Below are 15,626 nucleotides of genomic sequence, written 5' to 3'. Positions count from 1 at the left end.
AAATTGATGTACTAGTATGTCACGATGATCAGGCGGGCACAGGAGCTGTTTGTTCTCGATCAATGCAGGGGCCATCCTCTATTAACTGCAGTGTAATAGAGGATTGAAGAGGGAGGGAACTCTGTCTACCTCTCCATCAGCCCCCTCTCGCTGCGGTGACAGGGGACCGATTGCTGCCATGGCAATCCCAGTCCTGGCTAAGGCCTCGGGGTCTGCCATGTATGGAAGCGTGTGAAAAGCAGACCCCAGGCTGGGTCTCACAGGCACACTGTTAGTGTGAAACTGACAGTTTCACTGTAGTTTCACTGTAGTGCAATACAATGTGCTACATTGAAACAGGGATCAGACCCTGAAACGTTGAAATGTCCCTGTACTGGGACAAAAAATAAAAAGTGCCCCTTTCCCTTCATGAAGTGATTTTTAATTAAAGAAAATTTATAAAAATAGACATATTAGATATCGCTGCATCCGTAAAAACCAGCTCTATAAAAATATCACATGCTCCACCCCTTCTTGAGAATGCCATAAAAAATATTAATAAAAACTGTGCCATTTTTTGGTTACCTTGCCCCAAAAACGTGTAATATTGAACAATAAAAAAAACATATGTAATCAAAAATGGTACCAATAAAAACATCAACTCTTCCTGTGAAAAATGGGCCCCTATGCAAGACAATCAGCAGAAGAATTTAAAAAATATGGCTTTCAGGCACAATGGAGGCACAAAAACATGATTTTTTTTAAAAACAAAAAATAAAGATAGACATATTTTGTATAGTCACATCCATAACGACCTGCTCTTTAAAAATAATACATGATCTATCCTGTTAGGTGAACGGCATAAAAAAAAGAATAAAAACTGTGCCAGAACAGCCATTTTTTTCAGTTACCTTGCCTCACAAAAGCACAATCAAAAATCATATGCACCCCAAAATAGTAGCAATAAAACTGGCACAGTACCATAGTTTTTAAAATGGGTCACTTTTTGGGAGTTTCTACTGTAGGGGTGCATCAGAGGGTCTTCAAATGCAACATGCCAACTTAAAATTATCCCAGTAAAATCTGCCCTTCAAAATTCATATGCTGCTCTTTTCCTTCTGCGCCCTGCCGTGTGCCCATAGAGCAGTTTATAACCACATATGGGGTGTTTCTGCAAACTGCCGAATCAGAGAAACATTGATTTTTTTTTTCCTGTTAACCCTCGCTGCCTTACAGGAAAAAAAATGGCTTAAAATTGAAAATCTGCAAAAACAAGTGAAATTTTGAAATTTATCCTCTATTTTCCCTTAAATCTTGTGAAACACCCAAAGGGTTAACAAAGTTTGTAAAATCATATTTAAATAACTTGAGGTGTGCAGCTTGCAAAATGGGGTCATTTATGGGTGGATTCTATTGTGTAAGCCCCACAAAGTGACTTTATATCTGAATTGGTCCTTTAAAAGTAGGTTTTGGAAATTTTCTTGCAAATTTTAAAAATTGCATCTAAAATTGTACCCCATCTACCATCCCAAAAAATTCAATGCCATTTACAAAATGATGCCAACATAAAGAGGACATATGGGAAATGTAAAGTAATAACTATTTTATGATGTATCACTCACTATCTGTCTTAGGCCTCTTGCACACGACCCCATGCCCTCCGTGACATACGGTCTGTGAGCGGGCCATATGTCCCGGAGCGGTGTTGATTGTGCGCACGGGAGCACACAGCGTCATAGATTACAATGATGCTGTGCGCGCCGTGCTGTCCGCAGGGCTATTGTACTTCACTAATAAAATCAGGGCCTTAAAAGCAGGAAAATTGAATTTTTCCAAATTTCTGATAAATTAGTTGTTTTTAAATAAATAAAGGTGAAATTTATTGACTCAAATTTTCCACTGTCATAAAGTACAATCTGTCATAAGAAAATGGTCTAAGAATGACTTGGATAAGTAAAAGTGCTCCAAAGTTATTGCCACATAAAGTGACACATGTCAGATTTGCAAAAAATAGCCTGGACAGGAAGGTGAAAACTGGCACGGGGTAGAAGGGGTTAAACAGATTAAATACAGTTTATACTGAATGTTTTCTGCAAAATTAAAGATCAATCGGTTCAGCTCATCTATAACATGTTTCCTGTAGATTGCACTGCATTTTAAACATGACACACTGGGGGGAGATTTATCAAACTGGTGTACAGTAGAACTGCCTTAGTTGCCCATAGCAACCAATCAGATGCCACCTTTCATTTTCCAAAGGAGCTGTGAAAAATGAAATGAGGAATCTGATTGGTTGCTATGGGCAACTAAGCCAGTTCTACTTTACACCAGTTTGATAAATCTCCCCCCATTCTTTTTAAATGTCCCTAATCCTGAAGCAAAGTTCCCGCAATTATTTCTGCACTAGAAAAGGATATATTCTCTATAGTGTCCATGTGAAAATGCCGAGCTTACTAGTTAGGATAGACTGGCTGACTGATTCACGTCATAAATATTAAAAGCCCATTTCTAATGTGAATATAATGTATGTCAGCAGAGCTTTACATAAGTGTGCGCTGTAATTAGATAAAACGAGACTATCATGCGGGAATATAGAAATACAATGCATCATGCTGTTGAGAAAGCTTGATTTGGGCATAAAACATCCCACACTTGACAAGATACAAACAGATGCTGTGTAATTCGGATGTTTTTAATAAAAGAACACAAGATTAATTTGAACATACCATATGTTTCTGACAACACCTAGATTGCCCATTACAAGCATCTACAACAGACCAGCCTGACTAACCATATTGTTATGTTTCCGTTTTACAATTCGCTGTGTGTATGGAGATACGTATGGTATATATCCTCTTACCTCAGTCCTGTGAACCAGCTGCTGAGTGCCATCATCATTCATTCGGAACGTTTCCAAGAACGGATCTGACTTGCTGAAAAAATCCTAAAATGGAAAGGATTCAATTAAATGGATTGGCAGATCTATTCTGTCTGTTTACATCTCTCCTGTCACAGATGATTGAAACGGGAGATTGGATAATTGTAAGATTTGTTACACTGCCAGTCTGATCTTACAATAGCTGTCTATGCACAATGTGTCTATCTAGGTATCTATCTATGTATCTATATCGTATCTATCTATTGTCTATCTCTCTATCTATCTATCTATCTATCTATCTATCTATCTATCTATCTATCATCTATGTATCTATCATCTATGTATCTATATTGTATCTATCTATCTATCTATCTATCTATCTATCTATCTATCATCTATGTATCTATCATCTATGTATCTATATTGTATCTATCTATCTATCTATCTATCTATCTATCTATCATCTATCTATCTATCTATCATCTATGTATCTATATCATATCTATCTATCTATCTATCTATCTATCATCTATGTATCTATATCATATCTATCTATCTATCTATCTATCTATCTATCTATCTATCTATCATCTATGTATCTATATTGTATCTATCTATTGTCTATCTATCTATCTATCTATCTATCTATCTATCTATCATCTATCTATCTATCATCTATGTATCTATATCATATCTATCTATCATCTATGTATCTATATCATATCTATCTATCTATCTATCTATCTATCTATCTATCTATCATCTATGTATGTATGTATGTATGTATCTATCTATCATCTATCTATCTATCTATCTATCATCTATGTATCTATATTGTATCTATCTATTGTCTATCTAGCTATCTATCTATCTATCATCTATGCATCTATATCGTATCTATCTATCTATTTATCTATCTATCTACCTCATATCTATCTACCTCATATCTATCTATCTATCTATCTATCTATCTATCTATCTATCTACCTCATATCTATCTATATATCTATAGTGTAGTCTATCTATCTATCATCTGTCTATTGATCTGTCTGTCTGTCCATCCGTTTATCTATCACTGCAAGAAAAAGTTGCCATATACAGTAATGTAGTCTGTACGTGACCATTTAAAAAAAAAAATATTGCACATTTTCTATAAAAACCTCAGTTGCTCACAGACCAATGCACCTGACACATTTTTCTGTGTCACTGTTTACTGTGTATTGGTGAAGAATATATTTTCTTTACCATAAAGCCAAACCTATTGCTGCTCTCCAAAAATAGATAATCTACACCATTTTTTAATTTTAAAAAGCATAACAAATCTGACAATTCAGTGTGTTTTTAACCCTATCCCACATATGTAGGGCACATGTTGGTTCCTTAAAGAGTGCCCCAACTCCGGAGGTGGGCACCATAGCCACCAGATGTCTACTGTTTACACAGCAGACACCCAGAAATAATGTCTGTGGTTGGCGATAACAATGATTATAGACATTCAACTCCTCAGACGCTGTGGTAAATTGTGACCACAGTGTTTGAGAGTCTTTCCTCCAGTTATACTCCATACTGTAAAAACAAAACCTATAAAACTGTGGCAGAATTATGTTTTTTTTTCCAATTCTACCTCATTTGGATTTTTTCCCAGCTTCTCAGTACATCACATGTAATACTAAATGGTGCCATTAGAAAGTTCAACTTTTCCTGCAAAAACAAACCCTATGTGAACCGAAAAGTAAAAAAGTTAAGCAAAAATGAAAAACTTCACGTTTAAGAAGAGGTTAAGCAGGCTGTTTGTTACCACCAGCTAACAGCGGATTAACCATGGGCATGTATGTTGCTGTCATGATGACATTACTATTGCTGTCTTGTCATTAAATAACTTTAAAGGGGCTGGATACAGTTGTAGGAGATCCCAGAATGTCATACAAAACTTTTCAGGGCAATCCAGGGACTTTCAATTTGAGTTAAATTTATTCAGTCTTAAATGAAATCTGACAACTGATTTGTGCAAGTCAGACCCAAAACTAATTTCAAGAAATTTGTACATCAGTAGTAACTCATAAAATGTGGACTGACAAAGACAATTTATTGAAAGTAATATTGTGAAAATGGTTGTACTGCTCATGTCTTTTTTCGGTCATTGAGTAAACATCCACAGTGAATGGTGAGAATAGCAGAGCCTGTTTTCTGAAGCGGCCATCAAGGGCAATGTTTAGTGATGAAAGCAAGTTCTGCAGTGATATTAATAATGGCACATCCCGGTGAGAAGAAGGCTGGAAAGTGCCTACTGCCATCATGCAGAGTGTGGAGACAAATAGAACCAACCCAGGCATAATGGTGTGGGGTGCCATGAGCTACCATGGCCATTCCAATCTGGTATTCATGGAGTGAACATTGATCAGGCTTCGGTATGTCCTGGACATCACGGAAACAATCTTATTGCCTTTTTTGACTCAGAAGATGTGGAATTCCAACAGGATATAGCCCAATCACACACTGCCTGCATTATACTTCACGTCAGGGTATCCAGCAGCATCCCTGGCCAGATCAGTGGCGTTGCGAGGGGGGTGCGGGGGGTGCGGGCCGCACCGGGTGACACCAGTCTGATGGGGTGTCACCCGCTGGCCGCCGGAGTTCTCCTAACTAACTTCCATAGAGGCAGGGGGGGGGGCTCTCTCCCTCCCCCTGTGCTGCTCTTGCTGCCGCTGCCTCCGCCAGTGAGAAGAGGGATGGGAGGAGGAGGGGAGGGGCTGTGGCCACTGCGCCACCAATGAAGAAAACTGACCTGTAATACAAATACAGGAGGCGGGTGCCGGAATCAAATAGCCGGCACCCGACCTCTATGACAGTGAGCGGCACCTGAGGGGTTAACTGCCACTGATCGCAGCCCCCTATCATAGAGGTCGGGTGCCGGCTATTTCATTCCGGCACCCGCCTCCTGTATTTGTATTAACATTGAGTGCGCCCCCCCCCCCTCTCAGTATAATTAACATTTTGTGCACCTAACCCCCCACCCCCCCCCCCCCAGTATAATAAACATTGGTGGCGCAGTGGGAAGTGCCAATGAGGGTTAAAAAAATAAATAAAAAATGAACTCACCTCCTCCAATTGATCCCGTAGCTGCCGGTCTCCTGTTCTATCTTCAGGACCTGTGGTGACATCACTGAGCTAATCACATGGTCCATTACCATGGTGATGGATCATATGATGTACCATGTGATGACCACAGTGATGTCACCACAGGTCCTTTCACAGGTCCTGAAGATAGAACAGGAGACCGGCAGCTGCTATCAATTGTAGGAGGTGAGTTAATTTTTATTTATTTTTTTAACCCTCATTGGCACTTCCCACTGCACCACCAATGTTTATTATACTGGGGGGGGGGGGGGGGGGGTGGTGGCCGCACTCAATGTATATTATACTGGTGGGGGGGGGGGTGGCCGCACTCAATGTATATTATACTGGGGGGGGGGGGTTGGCCGCACTCAATGTTTATTATCTCAATGTATATTATACTGGGGGGGGTGGCGCTCTCAGTGTATATTATACTGGGGGGGGGGGTGGCCGCACTCAATGTTTATTATACTGGGGGGGGGGGTGGCCGCACTCAATGTTTATTATACTGGGGGGGGTGGCCGCACTCAATGTTTATTATACTGGGGGGTGGCGCTCTCAATGTTTATTATACTGGGGGGGGGTGGCGCTCTCAATGTATATTATACTGGTGGGGGGGGGTGGCCGCACTCAATGTATATTATACTGGGGGGGGGGGGGTGGCCGCACTCAATGTTTATTATACTGGGGGGGTGGCGCTCTCAATGTATATTATACTGGGGGGGGTGGCGCTCTCAGTGTATATTATACTGGGGGGGGTGGCCGCACTCAATGTTTATTATACTGGGGGGGTGGCGCTCTCAATGTTTATTATACTGGGGGGGGTGGCCGCACTCAATGTTTATTATACTGGGGGGGTGGCGCTCTCAATGTTTATTATACTGGGGGGGGTGGCGCTCTCAATGTATATTATACTGGGGGGGTGGCCGCACTCAATGTTTATTATACTGGGGGGGTGGCCGCACTCAATGTTTATTATACTGGGGGGGGCGGCGCTCTCAGTGTATATTATACTGGGGGGGGTGGCCGCACTCAATGTTTATTATACTGGGGGGGGGTGGCCGCACTCAATGTTTATTATACTGGGGGGGGTGGCCGCACTCAATGTTTATTATACTGGGGGGGTGGCGCTCTCAATGTTTATTATACTGGGGGGGGTGGCGCTCTCAATGTATATTATACTGGTGGGGGGGGGTGGCCGCACTCCATGTATATTATACTGGGGGGGCGCTCTCAATGTTTGATATACTGGGGGGGGGGGGGCGCTCTCAATGTATATTATACTGGGGGGGCGCTCTCAATGTTTGATATACTGGGGGGGGCGCTCTCAATGTATATTATACTGGGGGGGGCGCTCTCAATGTTTATTATACTGGGGGGGGCGCTCTCAATGTATATTATACTGGGGGGGGCGCTCTCAATGTTTATTATACTGGGGGGGCGCTCTCAATGTTTATTATACTGGGGGGGGCGCACTCAATGTTTATTATACTGGGGGGGCGCTCTCAATGTTTATTATACTGGGGGGGGCGCACTCAATGTTTATTATACTGGGGGGGCGCTCTCAATGTTTATTATACTGGGGGGGGCGCACTCAATGTTTATTATACTGGGGGGGCGCACTCAATGTTTATTATACTGGGGGGGCGCACTCAATGTTTATTATACTGGGGTGTATATAATGTTTATTATATTGACCTTCTACTAAGCATTCTGTATTAAAGAATGCTATTATTTTCCCTTATAACCATGTTATAAGGGAAAATAATACAGTGAATAGACTGTCATCTTAGCAACCATGCGTGAAAATCGCACCGCATCCACACTTGCTTGCGGATACAATGCGATTTTCACGCAGCCCCATTAACTTCTATGGGGTCTGCGTTGCATGAAAACGCACAACATAAAGCATGTTGCGATATTCATGCAGCGCACAAGTGATGCGTGAAAATCACCGCTCATCTGCACAGCCCCATAGGAGTGAATGGGCCCGGATTCAGTGCGGGTGCAATGCGTTCACCTCACGCATTGCACCCGTGCAGAAATCTCACCCATGTGAAAGGGGCCTAAGGGTGAATAGGACAAGGGTTCCAGCCCCTAAGGGGGCTAATAGTAAGTAAAAATAAAACACAAACACTAAGGCTACTTTCACACTTGCGGTAGTGTGATGCGGCAAGCAGTTCCGCCGATCTTGATCCATCTCACAAATGCATTGCAAGAATGAATCCATGTCTCCGCTTGTCATGCGGACAGACGGATCCGTCTTGTATCTTTTTACACATTTTTACCGGCATGCGCAGACCGGAAGGACGGATCCTGCATTCCGGTATTTTGAATGCCGGATCTGGCACTAATACGTTCCTATGGGAAAAAATGCCAGATCCGGCATTCAGGCAAATCTTCAGTTTTTTTCGCCGGAGCTAAAACCGTAGCATGCTGCGGTTTTATCTTTTGCCTGATCAGTCAAAATGACTGAACTGAAGACATCCTGATGCATCCTGGACGGATTACTCTCCATTCAGAATGCATGGGGATAAAACTGATCAGTTCTTTCCCGGTGTAGAGCCCCTAGGACGGAACTCTATGCCGAAAAAGAAAACCGCTAGTGTGAAAGTACTCTAAAATATTAAGTTTAAATCCCCCCTTTCCCAATTTTACATATAAAAAATATATACAATAAACATATTACATAGCGCTGCGTCCGAAAAGTCCAAACTATTAAATTATTAAAAAATATCTCCTATGCGGTGAGCATTTGCCATTTTTTAGTCACCTTGTCACCCCAAAAAATAGGATAGGACTGTTCTATTACGGGCCGAACGTTTCATAAAATGCGAAATGCACGTGCCTTTTTTGCTCGAGCATCGCAATACTTTTTTATGGTGATGAAAGCGAATCAAAATTTTGGTATTGAAACAACCCTACGCCGATCTGATCGGCGTAGCGTTGTCACGATACCAAAATTTTCATTCGGTTTTGATTTGGCAACTAAAAATGTAATTTGGCTCCTAAATTTTTCAGTTCAGGAGCCAATGGCTACTAGGTATTTTTTATAGTCTGGAGCCCTGCTATCAGAGGCCGGCGCAGGCGGCACGATGACGTCATCGCGCCGCCTAAGCCCTGAGCCGTACACAGCGCGGGACACAGGCCAGAAGAGGCCTGCATCGCATCGCTGCCAAAGAGGTAAGTGTTTTTTTCCTTTTTTTTTTTTTTTTCTGTACAATACTGATGGCTAGTGGCACATGATAGGAGAGGCCCTATGGCTAGTGGCACATGATAGGGGGGGCCGCCTATGGCTACTGGCACATGATAGGTGGGCCTATGGCTACTAGCACATGATAGGGGGGCCCTATGGCTACTGGCACATGATAGAGGGGCCCTATGGCTACTGGCACATGATAGAGGGGCCCTATGGCTACTGGCACATGATAGGGGGGCCCTATGGCTACTGGCACATGATAGGGGGCCCTATGGCTACTGGCACATGATAGGGGGGGCGCCTATGGCTACTGGCACATGATAGGGGGGGCGCCTATGGCTACTGGCACATGTTGATGGGGGGGCTTAGGCTACTGGCACATGATTAAGGGGCATCTATGACGGCACATTTCACTGCCACATTATTGGGGGACATCTATGGGGGCACTTCTTACTGGCACATTATTGGTGGCACTATAGGGGCATCTACTGAGGCCACAAAGAACGGTTATTTTATATGGGGGCTCTGTATAGGGGCATTTTATACTGGGACACATTGTGTTGGGTACTATGGGGAAGGGGGGAGAGGACTACTACGGGGCACTGAGAAGGGGTATTTTATGCTTACAAATTATGGGGGACACTGAGGGCATCTACTGGCGCACTATATATCGGGCATTTTATACTGGTACATTATGGGGGCACTAGGGGGGAGAGGAGCACTATGGGGGCATTTACTGGGGTCACTATATAGGGGTATTTTATACTGGCACATTATGGAGGCACTATGGGGACATTAGCTCAACTGGGGACATTACAGGGGGGTATTTTTTGCACTGACACATTATAAGGAGAATTATTTCTACTGGGGGGGGGGCATTATGGTGGGCGTTATTACTCCCCATGGTATGACCCCCTAGTAGCAGCACCAGCCTCTCCCTGCTCTGCTATCCCTCTGCCCCTTTCTCATTAGGATAAAACATATCATCAGCTCCGCCGAGCCCCCGGCCAAGTGTGGAAGTGGCGTCCGAGATCCCCAAGGGCCAAGCCAAGTAACTGTAAGTTTTCATATGAAATATGTTTGTTATATACATATAGCCTACACTGTCAGGTGTCACCCAGGGGGGGTGACACCATTTTCTACCGCACCAGGTGACACCAGCCCTAGCAACGCCACTGGGCCAGATCATTAGATCTCTCCTCCATCGAGAATGTCTAGGACTGGATGAGGACGTCCCATTCACAGCTGCCAACACCTTGGCTGAACTATGGATCCAAGTTGAAAGAGCTTGGAATCGCATACCACAGAGGATATACAGCATATATATGACTGTTACCAAGTTAGAGAGGCAGCCTGTATCGCATCAAGGGAAGATGCCACCCAGTATTAATGTGACCCTGGCTGCAGGACCCAAAATAAAGGGTGCTCTACCTTGGTTGTATGATCATTGTGCAAGCACCACTAGCAGTTCATACTCGGTCAGTCTCAAAGCATTAACAATTATGTTTTCCAGGTGTTCTTTTTTCATTTTCCAGTAGTGTATTATTGAAGAACATTTTAGAGTTATTTTTACTCTCTTTGGCAATGACTATCTCTGTCTCCAGCTTGACTGCCTTTGTATGTTTCTACATATTCTATTTATATTAATATACTTTTTAGTGCTTCTTCACTACCTTACTGCTTTAGGAATGTAAATGCTTTCTGTTTGTTATTTATTACTCCTTTAAAAAAAGTTTTATCCATATTGTTTTTTTTCTATTCCTAACCCCTTTATTCTCATATATTTTGTAACTTTTTAAATGCCATTGCGAAGATTTAATTGCAGTTGGCATTTTTATGCTGCCCTGTCAGTTTCTGAAAAGGAGGCATGGGGAGTTCTGGGTGTGGGTAGGGCCATCAGAAACTGGCATAAATGATGACTGAAATTTATGTCAGGTACGAGTTGAAGTCGATTTCATTCTGGTGCATGGATTGCTGGAGGAACCTTTTAATCTATGACAAGGTCTGTGCCTTAACATAAATGAGATGCTAGCTCCGGCAACACAGGACCCATCAAGAACGTTTTTTCACATGGTGCATGTGTAGTCAGTGGCCCAAGGGAAGGGGGGCTAGAATATAAGGTTTTGACACTATTGGAAGGTGGAGCTGTGTTGTGAGTAACTGTTAAATGGGGTTGTTTTCTCACTAAAACTGATGGTCGCAGATTACATATGTAGATGCTAGGCTGATATGTGCCCCACATGGAGGGTTGCGTCACACCCTACAAGAGAAAAGCAGTTTCAGGAGTGAGAGGCAAAGTCAAGGAGCCAGGAGACATGTGGCTTAGGAGAAGGGTGCAGAAGACAAAGCCATCATGTTAGAGAGAGAGAGATCAGTGCAGTGAGAGTCTTAGCATAGAGCCTATACAGAATGTCAAGTTTGAATATGAGGTCCATCAGGTTTATTATCCTAAGGTGATGAATGGTGATCCAGAGAAAGTGGGAACATTTCTAATGTGACACAAGCAACTATGAAGAGGTATTACTCTCATCTGATTGATGGTTAGAAGGCCCAGGGTACGTATCCATGGTCCATGTACAGTTGTAAAGTTTTGAGACTGACACAAATTTTGGTTTTCACAAAGTTTTCTGCACCAGTTATTATGGTGGCAATTTGCATTAACTTTAGATTGTTATGAAGAGTTACCACATGAATTGAATAATTTTTTTCCATGAAAATTACCTTCATCACAAAAACACAATTTCCACTATCATTCAGCCCTGCCACAAAATTACATACTAACATCATTTCAGTGATCTTCTTGTTAGCTCAGCAGTAAGTGTTTATTAGGATAAAGCAGCTGATATGCCTGTTGATTGAATTAGAAGAGCAGACTGGTTGTTACAGTAAATAAGTCACTTCTCTTGAAGAAAAACATCAAAGACAGACTAAAAGCTGTATTACACCTGCATATTTTTGGCAGATGATCGCTAATGAGGGTTTGTTCACCAGGCGATTGTGATTTTTAAGCATACTTAAAAATCATCCTTTGCATGTGGCAGATCATGCTAATTATGATCTGCTGCCTGCAAACCACTAAATAGCATGGGGACGAGCACTGGCATAGTGACTGCTCCTCCCCATGTTGCAGAGGAGATCGCTGCATATAGTAGCAGCAGTCTTCTCCACTAGATAGCAGGTGATTGTCGGGAAGAAGCACTTACCTCCCGACAAGCGCTTGCTCAATCGGCGTGTGTAATATAGGCTTAACATTCTGCAGGATGTACAGGGATTGGACTGCACACTACTGGGTTAAAGTTATTTTCTCTGATAAAGCACCCGTCAGACTGTTAGGGACATCTGGAAAACATTTTCAGAGAAGAAAATGGTGAGCACTATGACGAATCCTGTGTCATGCTAACAGTAATGAATCCTAAGATCATTCATGTATGGGGTTGCTTCTCATGCAAGAATGGGCTCACTAACAATTTTATTTTAGAACATTGCCATGAATAAAAAATAGTATCACAACATTTACCAAGAGCAACTTCTCCCAACAATCCACCATGATGGAGCACCATGACACAATGCAAAAGTGATAACTGCATGGCTCAGTAAACAAAACTTTGAACTTTTGAGTCTATGGCCAGACCTTAATCCCATTAAGAACCTGTGGTCAATCCTCAAAAAGTGGGTAGACAAATAAAATCACTGACATTTTTATAAACTTCAATCATCGATTAGGCAAGAATGGGTTGCCTTCACTCAGGGTTTGGCCCAGAAGCTGATATGAAACATGCCAGGGTGAATTGCAAAAATCTTCAAAAAGAAGGGTTAACAATGTAAATATGGAGTCTTTGCATAAACAAATGTATTTGTCAATAAAAGTAAAAAAAATATTAAATGCTTATAATTGTACTTCAGTATAACATAGAAGCGTCTAGGAAAAACATTGAAAAAACTAAGTTCTAAAAAAAAAAAAAAATTGTGTTAGTCTCAAAACTTTTAACAGTGGCTGTAAGCAGCCCACAGTTGCTACTGCCCTGTCTGTGGCAGCCATGATGCAGGTGGTTATGTGATTTACTCATGTGACCGCTTCTCTGATTGTCCCAGGCAGCATCCTCTTCTGCACAAGTGATATAATGGAGAAAGTTCTTTGGAGAGAGTTCAGAGAAGAGCTACTAAACTAGTACATGGATTGCAGGATAAAACTTACCAGGAAAGGACCTTAACATGTATAGCTTGGAAGAAAGACGAGACAGAGGAGATATGATAGAAACTTTTAAATACATAAAGGGAATCAACAAGGTAAAAGAGGAGAGAATATTTAAAAGAAGAAAAACTGCTACAAGAGGACATAGTTTTAAATTAGAGGGGCAAAGGTTTAAAAGTAATATCAGAAAGTATTACTTTACTGAGAGAGTAGTGGATGCATGGAATAGCCTTCCTGCAGAAGTGGTAGCTGCAAATACAGTGAAGGAGTTTAAGCATGCATGGGATAGGCATAAGGCCATCCTTCATATAACATAGGGCCAGGGACTATTCATAGTATTCAGTATATTGGGCAGACAAGATGGGCCAAATGGTTCTTATCTGCCGACACAGTCTATGTTTCTATGGTTCAGCTGCTATCCACTGCAGAAGAGTATGTAGCCTTGGACAACTAGGAAAGTAGTCATTTAAGTAACTCAGATGACTTCCACCATCTTGCTTTACATGAATGGGGAAGCAGTGGATCTGCCCTGCTTATATGGGCCTTGAGCAGCAGGTGCCTTTTAACCAGAGATGACCTTAGAGAAATGCCTATACAGTTGCTCTTATCAGATTATTTAGAGAGCATTTAAGAAAAATTGTTAATATATGGTCAATCCCTTTAATTAAGGAGTTTTATCTCTGATTATTTTTTAAATCTAGGGTCTGGTCTTGGATCAGATTTAAAGGGAACCTGTCACCCAAAAATCGCCTATTAAGCTGTTTACAGTACCTTATAGTGCTGTATACTCGTTTCTTGATGCACTTTTTGTTCGTTTTCCCGCATGTCTGCTCATTCAGAAATCGATGTTATATTCAGCTGCTGCCCCGTGCTTCAAGTCAGGCTTGAAGTCACGGGGGCAGCGGCCTCGGCGTCTTACATGGCCCTCTCCCCGCCCCCTGCCTCTGTTACTGACAGCCGAACTCCGAATCCGGGACCGCGCTCAACGGCCGCATGCGCAGTAAAGGGCGGCAGGAGCGCGGTCCCGGCTGCCGCGCGTACTATGCGCCGTCTTACTTTCGCCGCACTGCGCATGCGCCCGACATCCTGTATCAAACGCGCCCGCGCCCGGCATCTGGGCGCGGGCGCGTTTGATACAGGATGTCGGGCGCATGCGCAGTGCGGCGAAAGTAAGACGGCGCGTAGTACGCGCGGCAGCCGGGACCGCGCTCCTGCCGCCCTTTACTGCGCATGCGGCCGTTGAGCGCGGTCCCGGATTCGGAGTTCGGCTGTCAGTAACAGAGGCAGGGGGCGGGGAGAGGGCCATGTAAGACGCCGAGGCCGCTGCCCCCGTGACTTCAAGCCTGACTTGAAGCACGGGGCAGCAGCTGAATATAACATCGATTTCTGAATGAGCAGACATGCGGGAAAACGAACAAAAAGTGCATCAAGAAACGAGTATACAGCACTATAAGGTACTGTAAACAGCTTAATAGGCGATTTTTGGGTGACAGGTTCCCTTTAACAATCTGCTCTAAAGTCTGATTCATTTAGGGGTCAGGTCTGAAGTCTGATTAATTGTGGGGATCTTGGATATGTTTAATTTAGGGGTATAGACTTAATTTAGGAATCTAATGTGAGATCTCGGGGACATGTGGGTTCTGACATCTAGGGTCTGAATTCATTCTAGGGTCTGACACCTGAATTGTCTTATGTCTGGAGTCTGATTTAATTTAGCTGTGTATTGCATATTGTTTGTTTTAACCATTTTTGCTTTAAAAATAAATAAATAAAAGTTCTTTGAGATCTTTTTCCTACATATTCCCTAATGCCTAAAGGGTTGTAAAAACGTACTCTGAGTGATGTTTCTTGTTGAGAAAAAGATGCATTATGTAATTATCTACAGTTATTGGATATTGCAATAAAGATTAGAAATTAACATTTTACCTTGTCATCTAATTTCCGGGCACTGAAAGAGAGTTCAACATAGTCATCATTTCCAGATAATTCCTCTGCAATCACCTAAAAACAAAAAAACAATAGTAAGAGCTAATTCGATGTTCAGTTTCTATGTAAAATGATGTTTTGTATATAACGATCGCTAAAGTTCAGTTGCAAGAAAAGTACGTGAAACATTTGCATTACAGTATCTGTATTTCCATATTAATTACTAATAAATTGTTGCCTAATTTTTATAAAAGTTACAATTTTAGAAACACAATAAATTAACTAACTCCATAATACTATCCAAGTATTTTATTGAGGGCACTGAGTAAGTATCCACA

At 42.3% G+C, this 15,626-nt stretch overlaps 1 protein-coding gene across 1 annotated transcript in view; it reads right to left on the bottom strand.

Annotated features, from left to right (window-relative positions):
* The window catches only part of CPNE4 (copine 4), a 479,073-nt gene that overhangs the window by 172,608 nt on the left and 290,839 nt on the right, over nucleotides 1-15,626 (bottom strand). Inside the window, exons 7-8 of the mRNA XM_044295448.1 lie at nucleotides 15,289-15,363; nucleotides 2,840-2,923 (exon numbers count right to left, since the gene is read on the bottom strand). Coding sequence (XP_044151383.1) covers nucleotides 2,840-2,923; nucleotides 15,289-15,363 — 159 coding nt within the window. The remainder of the gene's footprint in view (nucleotides 1-2,839; nucleotides 2,924-15,288; nucleotides 15,364-15,626) is intronic.

Source organism: Bufo gargarizans, chromosome 5 (genome assembly GCF_014858855.1).
Source record: "Bufo gargarizans isolate SCDJY-AF-19 chromosome 5, ASM1485885v1, whole genome shotgun sequence".
Lineage (NCBI taxonomy): Eukaryota > Metazoa > Chordata > Amphibia > Anura > Bufonidae > Bufo > Bufo gargarizans.
Note: the sequence above shows the minus strand (reverse complement) of the source record. Positions and strands in the feature narration are given on the sequence as shown.